The sequence below is a fragment of the Falco biarmicus genome, chromosome 1 (genome assembly GCF_023638135.1).
Source record: "Falco biarmicus isolate bFalBia1 chromosome 1, bFalBia1.pri, whole genome shotgun sequence".
NCBI lineage: Eukaryota > Metazoa > Chordata > Aves > Falconiformes > Falconidae > Falco > Falco biarmicus.
Window position 1 is genome coordinate 104,610,494 of NC_079288.1, and position 19,256 is coordinate 104,629,749.

Consider the following 19,256-nt stretch of genomic DNA (forward strand, 5'->3'; position numbering starts at 1 on the left):
ATTGATAAAATGAAGCAAGTTATTTCCTGCCATTTTCCTTTTCAGTTTCCCCCCCACCCCCACCGTTAGCTTTGCTTTGCTCTTGTACCCTCAGATCTTGTGGATCCACCATTCCTGGCCCATTTTGTTGACTTTCCTACCACTGCAACCAAAGACTGTCATTTTCAGTCCTGATTACATTTTCCAATCTCTATTTTTGATTTCCATTTTACTTTCAATGTTTTTCATTCGCATCAAAGATGACGAGACAGAGTCTACAGAAACATCTATCCTGAAAAGCCATCTGGTTAATGAAGTCCCTGTACTAGCCAGTCCAGACCTGTTGTCTGAAGTTTCTGAGATGAAACAAGATCTGATCAAAATGACTGCCATCTTGACAACTGACCCTTCTGATAAATCAGGCTCCATTAAAGTGAAAGATCTCGGAAAACCCACTGAAGAAGAGCCAGGAGAACCTTTTGAAATAGTTGAAAGAGTGAAAGAAGACTTAGAAAAAGTAAATGAAATTCTGAGAGGTGGATCCTATCCCAGAGAAGAACATGTTTTGCAGAAGTCGCTTTCGAAACAAGAACTTGTAGAAGAAGAATGGGTCATTGTCAGCGATGAAGAAATTGAAGAGGCCAGAAGAAATGCTCCTTTAGAAGTCACTGAACCTACCTGTGTAGAAGTCAGGCTGGACAAAGGGACAACAAAACCGGAGAAGCCAGACATGACAGGAATGGTAGATTACCTTACAGAGGATTTAAAAACATATATTTCTCTTCATGAGGTACAGCCACAAGCCTTACAAGAAGACCTAGTGGAAGAGAGGTTTGAAGCTGTAGTAATAAGCAGGGATTCTGAAAAAGAAGGACAAGAATCTCCAACAACCGAAACCCTAAGTCCACAGGAGCAACAAAAGCCAGCCTTAGAAATTAAAAAGCCGGTTAGGACAAAATTAAGAGACAAGCAAAAGCAAAAGGAAGGCAAGACGCACAGCAGTGAAGAACGACCAGGACTAACAAAGCTCACTTCAGATCAGTCTCTGGGTGGGGAACCTGGCTTAACACTGACAGCTGCTCCTGAGGCTAAAGCTGTATCCCCGGTTATAGAGGAAACTCCTATTGGCTCCATAAAAGATAAAGTTAAAGCTCTTCAGAAACGAGTGGAAGATGAACAAAAAGTACGGTCAAAACTACCTGTCAGAATTCAAACAAAAGAAGGCACTGCTGAAAAGGCTTCTAAAAGACCGGTACAAGTCAAAAAACCAGTAGCGCACAAAGTACAACCACCTGTTTCACCTTCTTCTAAGACAGAAAGACTTGAGGAGACCATGTCAGTTCGTGAACTGATGAAAGCCTTTCAGTCAGGTCAAGACCCATCCAAGAATATATCTGGACTGTTTGAGCACAAATCTGTCAAACAGAAGCAACAGCTCCCTGAGAAGGAAACAACCCGGAGAAAAACAATTTCTTCACAAAGTGAAACGAGGCGAGTAGCAAGCCACAAGACAGACAAACCAAAGGACAAACAAAGCACGGTATCAAAAGCAGAGAAAGAGCCACAATTGAAAAAAGGAAAAACGCAAGTTTCTACTGTTGAAACTACCAAGAAAGCTGTAAGTAAAGACCAGGTAAAAGAGCAGAGCAGCAAAAAGCCAGCGGAGCCTCTCCCTCCGGTATTTGGTGATGAAAGCGCCAAAGATACAGCAGTTGTGAAGGGCAGGACTTCTGATGAGCAAGGAGATACTGACTTCCAGATCAGCCCTGACAGAAAAACCTCAACAGACTTTTCTGATGTAATTAAAGAAGAGCTGGAAGATAATGACAAATATCAACAGTTCCGACACCTTTCGGTGACAGAGGAGGGAGAGCTTAACTTGGAGCAAGTACTGACCAGCCCTTTCAGTGTTGCTTTCCCTACAGAGTATGTGAAAGATGGATTCCTTCCTGCTCTTTCTCTGCAGAGTGCTGCTTTTGACGGGAGCTCAGAGAGCCTTAAACACGAAGGTGTGGCTGATTCCCCAGGTAGCCTACTTGATGGAACGCCTCAGATCAGCTCTGAGGAAAGTTATAAGCATGAGGGTCTGGCAGAGACTCCAGAAACAAGCCCCGAAAGCCTTTCATTCTCACCAAAGAAAACTGATGGGCAAACTGAAGAAGCTAAAGGAGCAGCTAAAGCACACGCAACAGCAGAAACATGTTCTCCGAAGGAACTCTCTCCAAAGGAAGATGAAAAAGGTATTACTGAAAGGCAGCTAGATGCTGTTACTGAGACTAGTAAGTCTCATTCTGACCATGTATCAGAAGAGCTTGTACCTACAGCCTCTGAAGAAGAGGCTGATAAACCTAAAGAAAGTAGCTCAGCTTCCATTATGGAAGATGTTAGCAGGGATAAAGAATCCAGAACCACTGCACACTTAACTAAGTCTTCTGAAACACATGACACTGCTTTAGAGCAAGAAAAAGATATAACCTCTGAACGCCGTGTTGTGGTTAGAAGTCCCCAGAAATTGGAACTTACACTTGCTAGCCATGATAGTGAAAGCTTTAGCCCAGTTGCAGATGACTCTTTGGCTATAAGTCATAAAGACTCCCTGGAAGCAAGCCCAGTGCTAGAAGATAACTCATCACACAAAACGCCTGATTCTTTGGAGCCCAGTCCTATGAAAGAGTCTCCTTGCCGTGATTCCCTTGAAAGTAGCCCTGTAGAGCAAACAGTGAAGGCTGGTATTTTGGGCCAGGGTCCTCTTCAGTCTGTTCTTAGCAAAGGAGAAACCTGCCCAGAGCTGGCATTGGTGCGTTCCAGGATTCTCCGTGACCCTGAGGGAAGTGCTGATGATGACAGCCTAGAGCAAACATCCCTCATGGAGAGTTCAGGGAAAAGTCCTCTTTCACCTGAAACTCCTAGTTCTGAAGAAATTAGCTATGAAATCACACCTAAAACAGCAGACTCGCAGGCACTGTCAAACATGCCAAAGTCGGCCATGATCCCTGAAGTCAGCGAAGAACCAGAGGATGATTCAGAAAGTGAACCGAAGAAGAGATTCACCCCTGAGGAGGAGATGTTTAAAATGGTGACCAAAATAAAAATGTTTGATGAATTAGAACAAGAAGCAAAACAGAAGAGAGACTACAAAAGGGATTGTAAGCAAGATGAATCTTCTGCAACTGCTGATCTGCAACCTTCATGTGAAGCTGAAGAACCAGAGTCAACAGCTGTAGAAGAAAAAGATGTACCTACAGTGGTGATGTCTGCAGCTGAATCTAGAAAAAGTTCGTCCTCTTCAGAAAGCGAGCCAGAATTGACTCAGCTAAAAAAAGAAGCTGACTCAGGCCTCTTAATGGAGCCTGTGATCCGAGTGCAGCCACCCTCACCGTTACCATCCAGTATTGACTCCAGTTCTAGCCCCGACGAAGTGGGTTTTCAGCCCATCGATTCAAAGCACTGCTCTGTCGGGATAGGTGCAGGTAAAGCAGAACACGATAAGCCAACAGAAGATGACAAAGAGGAACCACTTCTCCATGGGGGCAGCTGTAAGGCTGCCACAAGAGGATCAGGCACTTGTCATTCCGATGGTTGTGCATCAGCAGAAACTGATGAATTAAAATGTGACGGTGCAGATGAGTGTGAGACAGCTAGTGCCAGTGCTCCGGTCACACAGTCTGGGGGTACTCTGTGTCATTCTGTTGGTGATGGCTGTCAAAAGGAACATGTTGAGTCTTCACTGACACTAGAGCAATGTGATGCTACCGAAAAAGATGGCAAAACCACTGCACTGGTAACACACAGAGATCTCATTTCTACAGCTGTGTCTGACGAAGTAGATGGTGGTTCTTGTGGGCGCAGTACTGCTGAGTACTCTGTACCGCAAAGTGGCAAACCAGCTGGAGATGATGCCACTGACCATTCTGCTGCAGGAAGTGATTTGGGAAAAGCAGATACAGATTTTGAAACATCTCAAGGAGATATTCATGCTGAGGAACCCTTACCAGAGTATTCATCCCTTACCACTGAAACAGGGGAGCTTGACAGTTGTGTAGCAGGTGCTGCTGAAAGTAGTGCTCCTTATATAGTAAGCCCTTACGAAAATGTGTCTTCTGGACATTTCTTTACTGACTCTGAAAGTAAGGTAGGATCTGGTAGAAGTCCGCTACCTAGGGAAAACTATTCTGTCAAAGATGGAAAAGATCAGGCTGGTGAAGTTTTGCTCAGCAGAGACACAGGTAGCGAATATCACTCTTCAGAGGAAGTGTATATGGAAATTGAGCCAAAACCAGAGGATGCATTTCAGAAAATGTCACAGGGGTCTTCAGCATCAGAGTCTACAAAAGGAGCTGAATCTGCCCTTGAGGATATAAGAGATGAAACAGAGAATTTGGTCAGTCAAGTTGTCATCACTAAAACTGATGTGGATTCTGACATGTGGAGTGAAATACGTGAGGATGATGAAGCTTTTGAAGCTCGGGTGAAAGAAGAGGAACAAAAGATATTTGGGTTGATGGTAGACAGGCAATCCCAGGGCACAACACCCGATACAACACCAGCCAGAACACCCACCGAAGAAGGGACACCACTTAGTGAACAAAATCCTTTTCTTTTTCAGGAAGGGAAGTTGTTTGAAATGACTAGAAGTGGAGCCATTGACATGACCAAAAGGAACTATCCAGATGAAAGCTTTCACTTCTTCCAAATGGGGCAGGAGCCTCAGGAAGAAGCTTCTGTATCTGAAGAAATGAAAGAAGCAGCAGAGGTAGAATGTTCTAAGCTGAAGAGCTCACCAGATCCATTTTCACCTTCAGGATCGGAGGACTCAGATATACAAGAAAAAGATGCATTGCAATACTCACCCCCAGCATCTGAGTCTAGTGATAAATCAGAAGAAATGATGGGTGAAGGTGCCAACATAGGCACCGCAAAAGCAGATCTTAAATCCAGAATTCCAATTAAAATGGGTATTTCAGCTTCTTCAAAATCACCAAAGAAAGAAACTGCTGCCTCTGAAGCTGAGCCCCTCTCCGGAACAGAGACTGACGAGGTTGACAGCAGTCAGGTGCCTTGCCCTATCTCTCCTGAGCAGTCTGTAGTAGATGAATTAGGTTTTTCCAAAGTCACTAGATCGGTTTGCTCTGAACAGGGTGATGAGTCCCCAGACTCTTCACCAGAGGAACAGAGATCTGTGATTGAAATCCCTACTGCTCTAATGGAGAGAGTGCCTTCTTGTGAAAACAAATCCAAAATTCCTGTAAGAACAGCTGCTGCTGCATCACAGTCCTTGCAACAATCGGAAAATGAGAGCCTTCCCACAGACAGCTTCCTAGACAGTTTACAGTGTGAAGGAAAAGATGACCAAGCAAAACCAAAGTCTAAAATTCCTGTCAAAGCAGCTTTCCAAAAAGCTGAACAACAATATACATACACAGACACACCTGTCCACAAGCTAGAGTCACCCAAAGCTCTTGACACAACATGCAAACTACCTATGAAACAAGATAACCGAAGTAAATCTGAATCTGATGCAAGTACTCCCACGGACCCAAAGACTAAACGTTCAATAAAAGCTAGGAGTTATGCTGAGGCAGAAGCAGAGACCAGAGAAAGGGAGAGAGATATGAAGCTTGAGCTAGACTCAGATGAGGCAACAACAGCAAGATCCAAGGTATTCTCATCACGGCTGCCAGTTAAAAGCAGAAGCACTACAGCCTCCCGCAGTGCTTATAGTCCCACAAAAGAAAGTAAGGAACATTTTTTTGACCTTTGCAAAAACTCCATAGAATTCTTTGAAGAAATTAGTGATGAAGCTTCTAAATTAGTGGAAAGACTCACGCAGTCAGAGAGAGAACAAGAATTAGTTTCAGATGATGAAAGCAGTAGTGCCCTAGAAGTTTCAGTTATTGAAAATGTGCCATCCAGTGAGACTCAGCAGTCAGTTCCTGAAGACATCTTTGACACCAGACCCATTTGGGATGAGTCTGTAGAGACTCAGATTGAACGTATCCCTGATGAAAATGTCCATGACCATGCTGAAGGTATTTGCCAACGACTGGGATTCCCTGTGCGACGCATGTCATGAATTAAACTTTTCAGTTTTTTGTTTTCTTTGGGGTGTGTGTGCGTGTGTGTACATTTGTATACATGTGTAATGTGTGCGGCTTTTTCTTTTAAGCTTCTGGTGGTTAGTTGTGTATTTTTTTTCCTCTGTGAGCTGTGTTTGGTTTTTTGTGTTGTGTCTGTATTTTTCTTGTCTGTGAAACAATCTCAAGATTGCAAACCATGAATGCTAATGGGAAGTGTTACCTTAAACAAAAACACTTCTAAAAACATATATTGTTTTACCATTAAACTGATTGCTCAGGTCATGCACATTTTGGCTTCTGGCTTTCCCTGGCCCTGTTATTAACTATTAATTTTTGCTAATACTGAAATATTTGGGCATCGATTAAAACTGAGACAGGCAAATTCATTTTCTTTTGAGTTTCATTTTCATTTTTCTTTTCTGCCCAATCTGCAGAAATTTTAAGCAATTAATTTTTTCATGTTCCTTTTTTCAACAATCTGTCTCAAGAAATTTCGGTGTCACCGGTAACTTTAGTACAAGTTTTCTGGCAGTTGGTTTTCCTCTCACCTACTTGCACATTACTACTGCATAGCCACTGTGGAAATCCAGGAGCTACAATGAAGCATACATACATCATTAACCCTAAGCAATTTTCTGAATCTGAAAGATTGCAATCCATGTGTGCATTCAGGGAAAAATCAAAACTCAAATTCTGCCAACCTCAAATTAGCTTTGGGGATGGGAGGAACAGTCAGTCTCACTGTTACTCAGATAAATGAAGACTGGCAAATGAACATCTGATTTTTCCTTGCTTTCGTTGTAAGTATTTTGTATCACTCCCTAGTTGAAAGGGTCAAAGACACTTAAATTAACAACATCTCAAATACAAACTGTAATATGAAGTGCCATATGGACTGTTTAAACAAAACTTTCCCTAAATAGAAAGAACACGATTAAAAGCACCAGTCCAGATGAATTTTTCAACCTCAGCGTTTACTAAGGAGGCATGGAAAATTATGGCTCTTGACTTAGTTAAACTCTGCCATTTGGTGTTAGAATGAAATTTTAGAATAAAATGCTTGGCCAAAATAGGCACAGTAGGCACTTCAGTCCTTGTTTAGGTTTTCATATGAAGGCCTGATTTTCAAATGGAAAAATGTAGAAAGTCCTGTGCTTTCTGAAAAATCAAGCTTTATTTTTTATTACACCTGGGGATTTATAGTCCTCCCTTTAGTTACCCAGTTGTAATAGTCTGTCCATATTTAGATTGCAGCAGTTAAAAAAAAAAAAAAACCAAACCACTTTCCCTTCTTGGGCTATATCACCTATGAAAACAGTTTTGAACTTGTAAAAGGCAACTTTTGGCTCTTTCTGACCTTTAGATCAACAGGATGCTCAGGAAAGGACAGAGGAAAGACTGGCCCACATTGCTGATCATCTTGGATTCAGCTGGACAGGTAAAATGCATGTTGTGTACTCCCGAGAGAAAGGAGGGGAACATTCCTCACTTTTTTCATGTTCCTTTCGGGTGATTTCCTGATTAGCTAAAGATGTTTTATAGAAATATTTCAGTAGCTTACTGTCTTCTGGTTACTAAGATTCCTATAGCATGTTAGGGAAGTGCTCAGATGCAGAGGTAAGGCCTCTGCACTGGCTGTGGCATCTCCAGAGGGAAAAGTTCCAGGACAAGAGGGTGACAAAGAGCTGGCCTCTGTTACCTTGCAGTCTCTTGCAAAAAGCAATGCCTCTGGCTAGATAAACAAATACATGAATAACCATCAACCGTGTTCTGGAACTCCTGAGCTGGAAAGGTCACTATCAGGACAAGTGACATCCTTCTTTTCAACAGAACGGTACTGAGGAAGAAGGGATAAAAAGGGACCTATTTGTAACAATGTATGGATTTAAAAGATCTGAGACAGTTCACAGTACCGGGGACAAGTGAAAGCAATGCAGAATAAAATGCAGATGTCTGTCACTGAAAACCAGCTCAAAAGTGTTTATAAAGAAAGAGAGCTGTGCAGAAATCTCAGTGCTGTGTCAAGCTGCACAGTCCGACAAAAACCTGCTGTGAGAAAAACTAAAGCAGGTCTACACTTTTTTGTATTTATCTCTAGAATAGTATCGTGCTCCTGAATATAAGCAAAGCTGTAGGCGGTAAAGAAGAGTTGTATACCAGAGAGAAAAAAATGTTAACTCCTTGAAAATAAAGATTGTGCTCTAGACTGTTTTTATAAGCATCTTCAGAGCATAGGCAAAATAGCACCAATACTTTTGCTTACGTTACTCCCCTCTTCCTTCCCTGTCCTCTGTTTCAATCCACAGAGGAGGCTGGGAGCATATGTCACTCATCTCAACATGGATATCTTGAAATCAGTAGGACGTGGACCTGTGCAATGTAGCAGATTAGGAATCTGCTGAAAATTTTATATAAATTCTGTTCTGAAAACAAAACTAGAAAAAACTGATGCTTATCAAAACTAGACATTGCTGTTTCATAGCATTTTAGAGAGGGCAGAGTAATACTTCTGTATAAATATTCCTGTCATATGGTAAAGCTTGATTATAGTAAAGATTTCAGTGTCAAACATTAGTTTGGAGGATAAAACAGTGGTTGTTTTTTGTTCAAACTTAACTTGACTACCTAGGATTTAAATCTAATGTGTAGTTACTGTTTTTATTTGTTGAAGTTTACAGTTGCACCAGTTTACAAGCCAGGCTGGAAATAAGGTTATCTGGGGTTTGGGGTTAGGGTTCCTTCCACCCTGTTAAAACATGACACCCTCCAAAGTCAAGTCCACGCAACTGTAGCGATAATGATTATGGAATATAGTATGAATCCTTAGTGAAAGAAGCAGAAATCCAGAGACCAGGGATAACAGTAGGAATCTAACAAGATCTCCATGGCTTTAACTCATTTGATGATCTGTTTCAACGGTTTCATCTTAATTTGGTGATGGCAGAAAGCTGCTCCTTGTTCTGGACATGATAAAAGATACTACAGACTATTAAACCGTTTCTCTTTTCTGGACTGCACTCTGAGTCTATGCTACTTCACACAGACACCAGTTATTCTCAGTTTCACATTTTCAGGTTTTGGTTTTGAACTGTACTCGTAGACATTTACTTTTCTTTAAATTAAAGAAGTCCAGGAGAGCAGTAGTATTATGCTTTAATATAGCCCTACAAAAGGCTATTACTTAAAATGAATTATTTTACTAGATTTTGATCCAATGTTTCTGAAGTAGTCAAAATTTCAGGGGTTAGAATCTGCTGAGCATGGTGCTCTGTAGCTTGAAATATTTTGATCTGCTCACGTGCCATTTCTGCAACTGCGCTCTACTTGACAGCTTGTCACTGCTGAATTTTATCAAAGCTCACATAGGCCCACCGCTTCTAGGCGTAATGTGTTTCTGTCTCCATCAGGAACTCACTGTTTAATATCTCTAAGTATAACACAAGGTACATAGAAGCAAAGAGAATTTGGTTTCAGAAAACTTTGTAATCCACTTTGCTGCTGACAGCTGTAAAATAGATGTAAAGGCAGGGAAAAAGAAAAAGACATTTTTACAGAGATGGATTTCTTTTTCAGAGCTAGCAAGAGAACTGGATTTCACAGAAGAGCAAATTCACCAGATACGAATTGAAAATCCTAATTCACTTCAAGACCAGAGCCATGCACTCCTCAAATACTGGCTTGAAAGGGATGGGAAACACGCAACAGGTTTGTTTCCAGTTATAGTACCTGTAAATGTCTCCAATTTGCCAGTTGAGATGGCAGATGTGTGTTATAATCACAGAAAGAAAATCTAGGTAAAATTTAGGCTATAGAAAGAATGACTATAGATTGTACTTAATGTTTTTAAAGCTTATCTGTATAACATGGCATATCGCAGGATTCTTAGAGAAAAAGAGCTTAATGTTGTTCCTTTGAGGGCAAGGCAGAACATCTTACAGCAAAGAAAGAGAAGAAAGCCACTGAGGCCTCTTTTTCCTAAACTGAAATATGTTTGCGGAAACTAAACAAATTTATTAAAGAAAAAACCAAAATGAGTGCTAATTTTTATAGGCAGCCCTTCAGTTAATTTTACGTTGTACACAGCAATGCTTCTAAATGCATCTGTAGTTTATATATATTATATTGCTCAGTATCCTCCATATGTCCTTCATATGGAGAAGGGGGGGGAGAGAGCATGTGAAAGTCTTAACTCAGCTACATGGTGTTGTTCTAATGCCACAGATACGAATCTTACCCAGTGTCTTACGAAAATCAACCGGATGGATATTGTTCACTTAATGGAGGCCAGCGGCATAGACTCCATGCAGGTCCATGGCACTCGCACATACGCAGAAATTGAACAAACAATAGGATTGGACCATAGTGAAGGTAAACGTCTCCTGATCCGGACTGCCCAGGTCATCTTAGGGAATCCCCAGCTTCTGGTCTGAAACGTTTGACTAGGACAATCTGTTAACTCTTATGACCGAGAACTAGAATCTCATTCTGAAAGCACAGATAATATGGATGAGTGCACGCGTGACATCACACAGGTCGCTATCTCACCAGGTATAGGATCTCTGCATTAGCTGATTCTTACAAAGCAAATAAAGGAATATTGCCAGAAACTGCTACAAATACTTACACCCATTTTGCTGGGCGGAGTTTGTGCTTATACAGGTACTTTCATGAAAGTTAAGAAGGCTGCATTAGGGTTTGACCAAGATTTGTAAAAGGAAAACTAGTTCATGCATGCTCTTTGGGAAAACCTTTGGATTCAAATATCTAGGATATTGTAATTCTGCTATGATGCTGTTGGATTTCTTAAGTTTAAAAGTTCAGTAGGTCAGATCAATGGTTCTAAACTAAAGAAACTCCTCCAAATTATACAAACTAGAAATCTGTTTTCTGGAAGTGATACTTTTACACCCTTAACTTAATGGTGAACTAGTAGCTCAGTAAAGTATTAGACAGCTGCAAACGTCCCATCTTTAAGAGAATGTAGGAATAGAAGGCTGTTTGCTGTAGTTAGAATGCTAATATCACAACCAATGAGTTTTAGAACTTCCATGTCCAGCTCAAATTCAGTACAAGCAGTTACGTTCCACCCCCCCCCCCCCCCCCAGCCTATTCATCAGAATCCAATCGGTTCCTAGTGAATGTGGCTAGTAAAGAAAAACAAAATTCCAAGCTTGTGACTTGTAGCCTGTGGAACAGAATTATTTTAGTTTTTGCAGAATGCCCTTGCTTTGAGATACAGGGATTGGGAGTGGTGGATGAGTTTATATGCTTTGAAACTCATAAATGAGCTATTCTTGCACCTAGTCCTGTATAAGTTTTTGTCCACACTTGTGTAGTTATTTTTTCCATAAGCAGATAAATAACAGATGGTGGGGGGGAAGTCACTGAAACCTATCCTAATCTGCTGGAAAACCACTGTTGTGAATCTTCTTTCATACTTCGAGTGTTTCAAGATTAATTAGGTAAATTTCTGGGCAAATTTTATTTTGCCTGTTACTGTCAAGATTAATTTTGGGGCAATAGTGGTGGCAATCCAGCATTCCTTCAGCTACCTAGAGAGGTTAAGTCCTCTCCTGCTCAAGGTGTCTGAAAATGTCAGGTAATGGTTCCATCCAGGGATTTTAAAGGCACATGGAGAATGAAGAGGATGTCCTGCATTCTAGTTAGATTTGTAATGACATTTCTCATCTCTCTGTTTTTTAAAGGGTTTTCTGCACTGCAAGAAGAACTGTACAGTTCAAGACACAAGCAAGAAGAACAACGTAGAATATCTAAAGACAGTGAGCCAACTGAACACCCTCCTATTGTCTCGGAGGAAGATGTGTCTGTCAGTTATTCTCCTTTTCAGGACAGTACTCCCAGGAGTGAGGCAGAAGTATCAATGGCTGAGCTCCTGAGGCAAGCACACAAGGAACAAGTAGAAGCTGAATTCTCAGGGAAACCCCAAGATATGCCAGAAAAAACATCTTCACAACATGAATATTTGTAAGTGTCAAAAGACCAGAATGAAACCTCTGTGGAACAGATTATCTCTTCTCTCTGTAATAAGAGGATTTTACAGTTCTCTTTGAAACATGGGAACTTGGTAGAATTTTCCTCCAGTTGTGCACACCAGTTCATTAGTTCCTACTGAGGGCTTGACTTTTTAATTCATGTGGAGGAAGCCTGAAGGATTAGGAGAGAAAGTCAATTTGTTATTTGAAGCAATAATCTAGTCTAGTATGTATGAAAGAAAAGAGGGATAATGTGGGGGGGTGGGGGTGCAAACTGTATATTTTCCATACATTAGATGGTAAGTAATGTTAAACTTAAAGGCATTAACACTAGAAGTTTCTTCAACTTCAGGATGGCTTTTCCGATCAAGGCAAATATTTTCCAACTTAATGATTACTTACAAAACTCAGAACAGTATTTTTAGGAACTACATTTTTAGAAGTAGATTTCAGATGGCCCAAGGGACCAGAGACAGGGTTTTACACAGACAAGACAAAAGCACTTAAGGGAACAACATATGATAAAGTATAGATTTAGAAGACTTGCACAGAAGAGCCTTGAATTGTGATTTGGGGCTGTCAGCGGTTTCATTTGAAAAGCAACTCGAAAGGAACTTGACAGGGATCATGTTTTTTTCTTCCCACCATCCCTAATTGTGCGGCCATGCTGAGAACTCAATGCAGGGTTGACTCAGGTATTCATAGGCTGGCAAAATATCAAGGATCCCCTTCCAAAGAAGTGATTTTCCTGGGAGTGATTAGCTTTGATGTGGAGATGCAGCTCCAAACAGTTGAAGTGCAGTTGAGTCTAGCAAATGGTCTTTTGGGGATTCTTTAGTTCAAGATATGCTTTACACCCAGGAGTGACTGTAGGAGACAGAACACAGCGTCTAAGGCAGAGGGCTTACACTGCACATATAGGCAAAAATAGCAATACTTCCTAATGCTTTGCATGAGGAAACACATGTTTTTGAGGAATAGACAATACATTTGAGACAATATTGCTGATACTAAATGAGAGTAGTGATGACTGGGGAATATGTAGCACTTTGTGGCTAGTTTGAACCAGGAGGAAAAATGGGGCCAGATGTATATAGCTCATAAGGAACACATACTAAGAGGAATTATACATTAATATGTGTAGCCTGGTGAATGGGAGAAAAAGGCTGGATCAATACTGTTTAACTCATAGTACAATGAAATAGTTTTGTACTTTAGAACATGGTTGTTTCAAGGGCAGTAGTTGGGGGAGCACAACAAATTGTCAAAACCCAGCTTGCATCAGGAAACAAAAACATACATGCAAGTTATTCTGTTACTGTTGTTACTACTGTTATCTACTCATGTGATAGGTTATGGAGAGAAGAATCTGGACTCCTATTATTAAAATTTAACAATTTCCTTGGTTAAGTTTTAGGATAAGAGGGGGGAAAAAGCAAGCTTGTAGATGCTAGCTCCAAGTGGAAGATTTAGTTTTTGCAGGCCCACCATTTTTCAAGCTGCAATTCCACTAATATTGATATAGCTGTCTTTTTTCTTTTTACCAATATACATGAAAAGATAAAAGTCAACCTCAAAAGAAGACTCTAGTTAGCGACACGGGTTATGTTTTCACAATTAGCGCAAACCGGAAGTGACCTTTTCAAGCTAGCATCAGATTTATAAGGTTACTTGATAAAACTCAGTCAGATGAGGGTTAGCTTAATATCTGAAGTCACTATTATTCATCCATACGCAACAGAAAAGTAGTGCATGTACATGTGCTTTAATGTTTGTATTACCTTTACATATGTTACATAGCAATATATGTAATATGTTTAAATAACTTGTGGCAACAATTAAATCACGGTAGTGCGCAACAGTGAAAATAACATTACTCTATTAAAGAACATTCTCTATTAAATTTCCCTACTAAATTTCTGTTTGCTAAGGCTCCAGAATTCTACGTAACAGTCGGTCTTTCCTCACCTGCAGCTGTACAGCCTGCAATTAATGTAGTAGTTGCTTGACATCCATCTAGAGTGATCTTTCCCCCAAAAAATAACAGGCAGTATGTAGATTTGCGAGGGCACAAGTGACAGCAAAACTCAGATAAATCCTTTACAAATATCAGGTTTTGCAGACTCGGGTGCAATGTTTGGACGTCCCTTTGGAGATTTTCTTGGGTTGGGAGAACAAGAGAATTCCTAGCCAGATTGCTCTGTAGTTAATATCAGTTATTTCTAGACTTTGTTAGACAGCTGATGATGTAACAGTATTTCATCGGTGCATAATGTTCCAGTTTATGGAAATTGGAAAGCACTGCATGGTAATAACTCCCCTTGAACCTGTAATTCACAGCGTCACAACTCCAGGACGTCTACAGCAGTCTACAGCACCAGTAACTGAAAAAGCTGCAGGTGAAAAATCTGCACACTGTAGTGCAGCAAAGGAAGAGACAGAAAAAACATCCCCACAGCCCCCATCATCTACTCAGAGAGGCGACTCTCCCATCGTCCAAGAGCCTGAGGACCCCCAGCTCCACCACGATGATGACCTCTCTCCAAGGAGAACTAGTCTAGTGATAGTGGAGTCAACTGATGAGCAGACAGAAAAGCTTGGAAGAGGCTACGAAGAGGAATCTTTAGAAAAGGTAACTAACAACTTTGTCTCTATGTAACTGACACAAAAGAACAAGTCTTATGTCTCACTCATTCCTTAAGAGGAGATTATTTGTAATCCACCTAATTAATGCCCATCTGCAACTAAGTCTTTTCTCCTTTCCTCTGTGGTTATAAGGGCTAGCTAGCTGCCGTCATTTGTAGAGAGGTCTTCAAAGCTGAAGCAAAACTCATATCCCCCAGTCTAGACTGTAATTCCGGTTCTGCTGCCCTTATTTGTCCTTTGCTTTGTGACAGTTGTGTCCCTGCATGTGAGAAAGAATTAGTGTAAATAACAGGTGCAGAAATAAAGCATGTACAAGTGAAAGCTGAAAAGCAGATGTAATGAAAGACAATGTATTAATGTTAAAAGCCTATGAAGAAAGGCAAGAGTGGCTCAGAGCAGCACAGAGAATGACATGAAAATTACTGTAAAGGTGGTGAGATGGAAAAGAGGCAGCAGGATGTACTGGAAGAAATTGCAGAATCCTAAGGATGTGCTTAGGAACTTTACTTCTAAGGAAGAAAAGAACTTGAGAATGGTGTTTATGTAGCATGCATGCAGTAAAGAGAAACAGAGACAGGAGATGGAAGAGAAGAAGGAAAACTACATGAGGTAGGTCATTGGTTGTGTAAGACAAAGGAACCTTATTGCAGTGTTTGGAGAGGGGAAGATGCTGAGGCAATGAAATCAACTATGTGGCTTTTAGTAGGGAATCCTAACTGCTTGGCAGATAAACGTTTAAGAATAAGCTTGCTTTGCCTGTTTAAGTGGAAGAAAAGGAGAAGGCATAATTGGGCAGGAAATTAGTTTCTTCAGCAAAGTGAGAGCCGAGAAGGCACAGTTCTACGTAAGCAGAAATAGTTCCCTGTTGTGACATTCACCTAGAAACGGGCTCTTCTTTCTTTGCTGTTTGTTACCAACTGTACCATCTCTAGAACAAAGAGTTTCAAGAGCTCTGCCCATGGGATCTCAGAACAAGGTTGAATATAAAACGTGTAGGGTAACTCAAGATGCTGAAGGATTAGCTACAATAGGACTCAGTACAGTGGCTGCTCAAAGTACAATGCCCTCAAGGATAACATACTACTTCTTCCCCCCAGATCTTTTGTTAAAGTAAAACAACAACCAGCACCACCAAAAAGAAGCACACACACCTCCGCTTACTTTATTTTCCCCTTTATGCTTTTATACTGTTGATATTTCCCAACTAGTTCTTTTCAGCTTCTCTTTGCCTTCTGACCTCTATCATTTAAGTTTTTAATTCTTCTCTATGCAGGAGAGAGAAGAACTTCAACACTTGTTACTAATTTTTCTTGATCTTTCCAGTGCCAAGGCTATTGATACATTCCTCTAGTCCAAACTGTTCAGTCCTACTGTCTATATGCTGCACTATGTACTTCCTGGTACAGAGGATTAAAAGGCATTCATATGATTGTCTGCATGATTAATACAGAAACCATATGCAATGTGTATGAATTCTAGAGCTGGCATTAGAAATACCTTCTAGTCCACCTGCAACAATGTCATGCCACAAATGTCAGGATTCTCCCAGGCAAACTTAAGAGCACTAAGAGCATCCTATAGCATTAGTGCCACAAAGATTCATCCTTCTTTTTTCAATATGCTAACGAGCAGCTCATGTATAGTCAAGTGGCCAAAGCCTCCCGCCCCGCATCAGTGCTTCACAGATTAGAGTCAGGTAAAGGGCCAAAATCCTAAAAGCACAAATTTTCAGAAGTGAAGATGGCTTTACATAAGAACAAGACAGAACCTGTATCACTAGCAGTACTTACAACAGAGCGCTACTTCCATGCTTCCACCAGGAGTTAGCAGAGGAGTTAGGTGGGCTGGAGACCAGCTCGGATGAGGACGAGATGGTCACTACCAGGGTCATTCGTCGCCGGGTGATTATTCAGGTACCGAGTGTTGAACGATTGCATGAGCCTGCAGTGCCTAGGCACTCATAACACCTTTAGCATGCCGAGACAGCCGCCTATCGCACCTGAAGCTGGAGTGCTCCAGAACAATGCATGGGCATTGGATAAGCTGTTCCAATACCTTTTCTTGAAGGCAGGATTATAGTAATGCTGCTAACCTAGCTCTAAGTTCTGATAGATCTCTCTGTAGGAGAAGCCTTCTCAGCCCCATACACAACACAGTCAACTAACATATATTTGCCTGTCCGTTGTGGCACAGTTTTTCTTTGCATGCCTTTCTAAGTATTTATTTGCAGACTAAGAATTTTTCTAACATTTCTCTTCCCCCCCCCCTTCTTCCCCCCTGCCCCCCCCCCCACCTTTAACCGATTAACCAATTTTAAAATTGCTTATTTAAAGTTACCTACATGAAGGCCTCGCTTCATAAAACTGTGTTCTTTGTCGTACAGGCTGATAGCATGCCTGAAATGCCACCAGAAACAGTCACAGAAGAGCAATATACAGATGAACATGGCCACATAGTGGTGAAGAAGGTATTGTCAGTTATGCCCCTTGCCACCTTCTTACTGTCCTATAAAAGAAAGGATAAACACATCTGCATACATGCTAGGTTTTCTTTTGGGAAGGGGCATGTTTAAGAGTATAGGATGGAAGGAACCAGAATTTCTGTTCATGAGAGATTCCAAAGTTGGAAAAGTTATTTTGATTCACAAGATCAGTCTGTGTTACAGTTTGTAACTTAACATGACATATTTTGTTAATTTTCCCACTTAAAGCCAATGAAAACTCTGCATAGATCCACATTTCTGAGAAAATAATAATAAAAAACCCACCACCACAAAAAACCCCAACCAAAAAAACATACAACCACAATTTTATCTAAGATCGTGTTTGCTTTTAGTAATGAAACTAATGGAGGGGTGAGTCTGCAAGAGTCACCTAAATCCACACTTCAGATCTTCATATTCAAACCGTGCTTCTAAAAGTGAATTCTGCACAGCACAGAAGTAGAAGAAGAACGTCTGTGCTCCTTGCTTTATCTGACAGCTCAGTGCTTAGAGAATTGGTCTAGGACTTGGCTGAATTCTGCTGGTGGCCAACTCCATCTTGTGTCTCCCAAGATGACAGGACTGCCCCTCAGCTGGATAGCATGTCTGTGGAAGCTGGTTGAATTCATATTGATATAAACAACCCCAGCCAAATATTCCTGGGCACACTGTGCAAGAGTAAGCATGACTGTATTCTTCTGGGTAGGTCCATGCCTGGGAGGGTACTACCCCCCCACCTCTGTGACTTAAGTATAGGTGACCCAACCTGATTGAGCATCACAGCAAACATGCTTTTGGACAAGATGGGAGGTAACGGGTTAATGTTACCTTGCCAAAAGAGGCTGGGGAGGTAATATGAAAATGCAGAGCTCCAGGTCATCCACAGAAGGATTGCGTACCCATCCTCCTGAGAAACTGATCTCATCGTGGGCCCTGTAATTCTCTTCTGCCCCTCTTTGGCTTGCCAATGCCTAGAAAGCTTAAGAATCAGATTAGTCTCTTTAAGTGGGTTAATTCTAGCTCACTAGTTCAGCAGTATCATCAGTGTTACAATGTGATGTCCAAGTCCCTCTGGGAATCGAGTTCTAAACATCTGATAGCCAAGCTGCTAACCTCTTAAATTTCAGAAACCTTTTCAAAAATGCCAGACTGAGATTTTTTTTCTCGCAGTTGTAAAGTATGTTTTCTCTCTAAAATACTATACCTCTTTTTCTAATAGTAACTACTGGTTTAGAGAGTCATTCCAGTATCTATATTGTGCCCACTTGTCGAGTAAGTTTATGGAAGCTTTGCTGTGTGGTAACCTAAGTAGGGTGAATGCTTCAACTTGCAGCTTTACTACAAGGTTCTTGTGACTAGATGGTTCAGTCTTTAACGCATATATGTAGGTTTTGCTGTGTTGGAAAAAAAGCCCTTTGAGTAGAAAATGCTATCTAGAGAACAAAAAGGAACATATTTTTGTTAATTCTTTGTGGGACAAAGCTCTATTTCATTTCTTCAGGTAACTAGAAAGATCATCCGGCGATACGTTTCTCCAGATGGCACAGAAAAAGAGGAAGTCGTAATGCAAGGAACACCACAAAAACCTGTCACTGTCGAAGAAGGAGATGGCTATTCCAAAGTTGTGAAGCGGGTTGTGCTGAAGAGCGACAGCGAGCAGTCAGAGGTCAGATCTCTTTCCTTGCGATGGTACAAAGCAGCAGTACACCAACAGTGTATTTTGTAATGATGACTTACTCATGCCAACAACATTCGGGTTCAAATGATACTTTGAATAAAGTTTTCTTGCAGATGGAAAGGCCTCAGAACAAAGATGGGGAAAAGGCAGGGCGTGGGGAGGTGGGTAGTGAAAGAGGGCAGTTTTCTCTGAAACAAAGGCAGGATACAGAATCTGTGATTTATGAGAAGTACCAAAGTCATAAAGAAAACAGCTTTGTACTAAGATGACATATAGATAAATGGAAAATCCATATTTGTTGTTATACCTCTTAGTGTAATGAGAGAATTCATGAATGATGTAATGAAATTATCTGAAGTTCTCTAGGTTTCTACAACTAAGCCCTTCTAAATTCATACAGT

General features: G+C 41.0%; 2 protein-coding genes across 40 annotated transcripts in view; one reads left to right on the plus strand and one right to left on the minus strand.

The window, feature by feature from the left end:
- The window catches only part of ANK2 (ankyrin 2), a 382,388-nt gene that overhangs the window by 356,055 nt on the left and 7,077 nt on the right, over positions 1-19,256 (plus strand). For 14 of the 39 annotated variants that reach the window (XM_056356498.1, XM_056356552.1, XM_056356494.1 and 11 more), the window contains 7 exons: positions 7,420-7,494; positions 9,630-9,761; positions 10,278-10,424; positions 11,762-12,041; positions 14,390-14,681; positions 17,079-17,162; positions 18,679-18,843. In XM_056356498.1, the coding sequence (XP_056212473.1) occupies positions 7,420-7,494; positions 9,630-9,761; positions 10,278-10,424; positions 11,762-12,041; positions 14,390-14,681; positions 17,079-17,162; positions 18,679-18,843 (1,175 nt within the window). Of the gene's footprint in view, positions 1-239; positions 6,009-7,419; positions 7,495-9,629; positions 9,762-10,277; positions 10,425-11,761; positions 12,042-14,389; positions 14,682-16,515; positions 16,609-17,078; positions 17,163-18,678; positions 18,844-19,256 lie in introns of all 39 variants that reach the window. The other 25 variants (XM_056356296.1, XM_056356314.1, XM_056356324.1 and 22 more) reach the window with 4 other exon arrangements.
- CAMK2D (calcium/calmodulin dependent protein kinase II delta) overlaps positions 1-19,256 on the minus strand; it is a 209,009-nt gene that overhangs the window by 1,069 nt on the left and 188,684 nt on the right. The gene's annotated exons all lie outside the window — the stretch shown is intronic.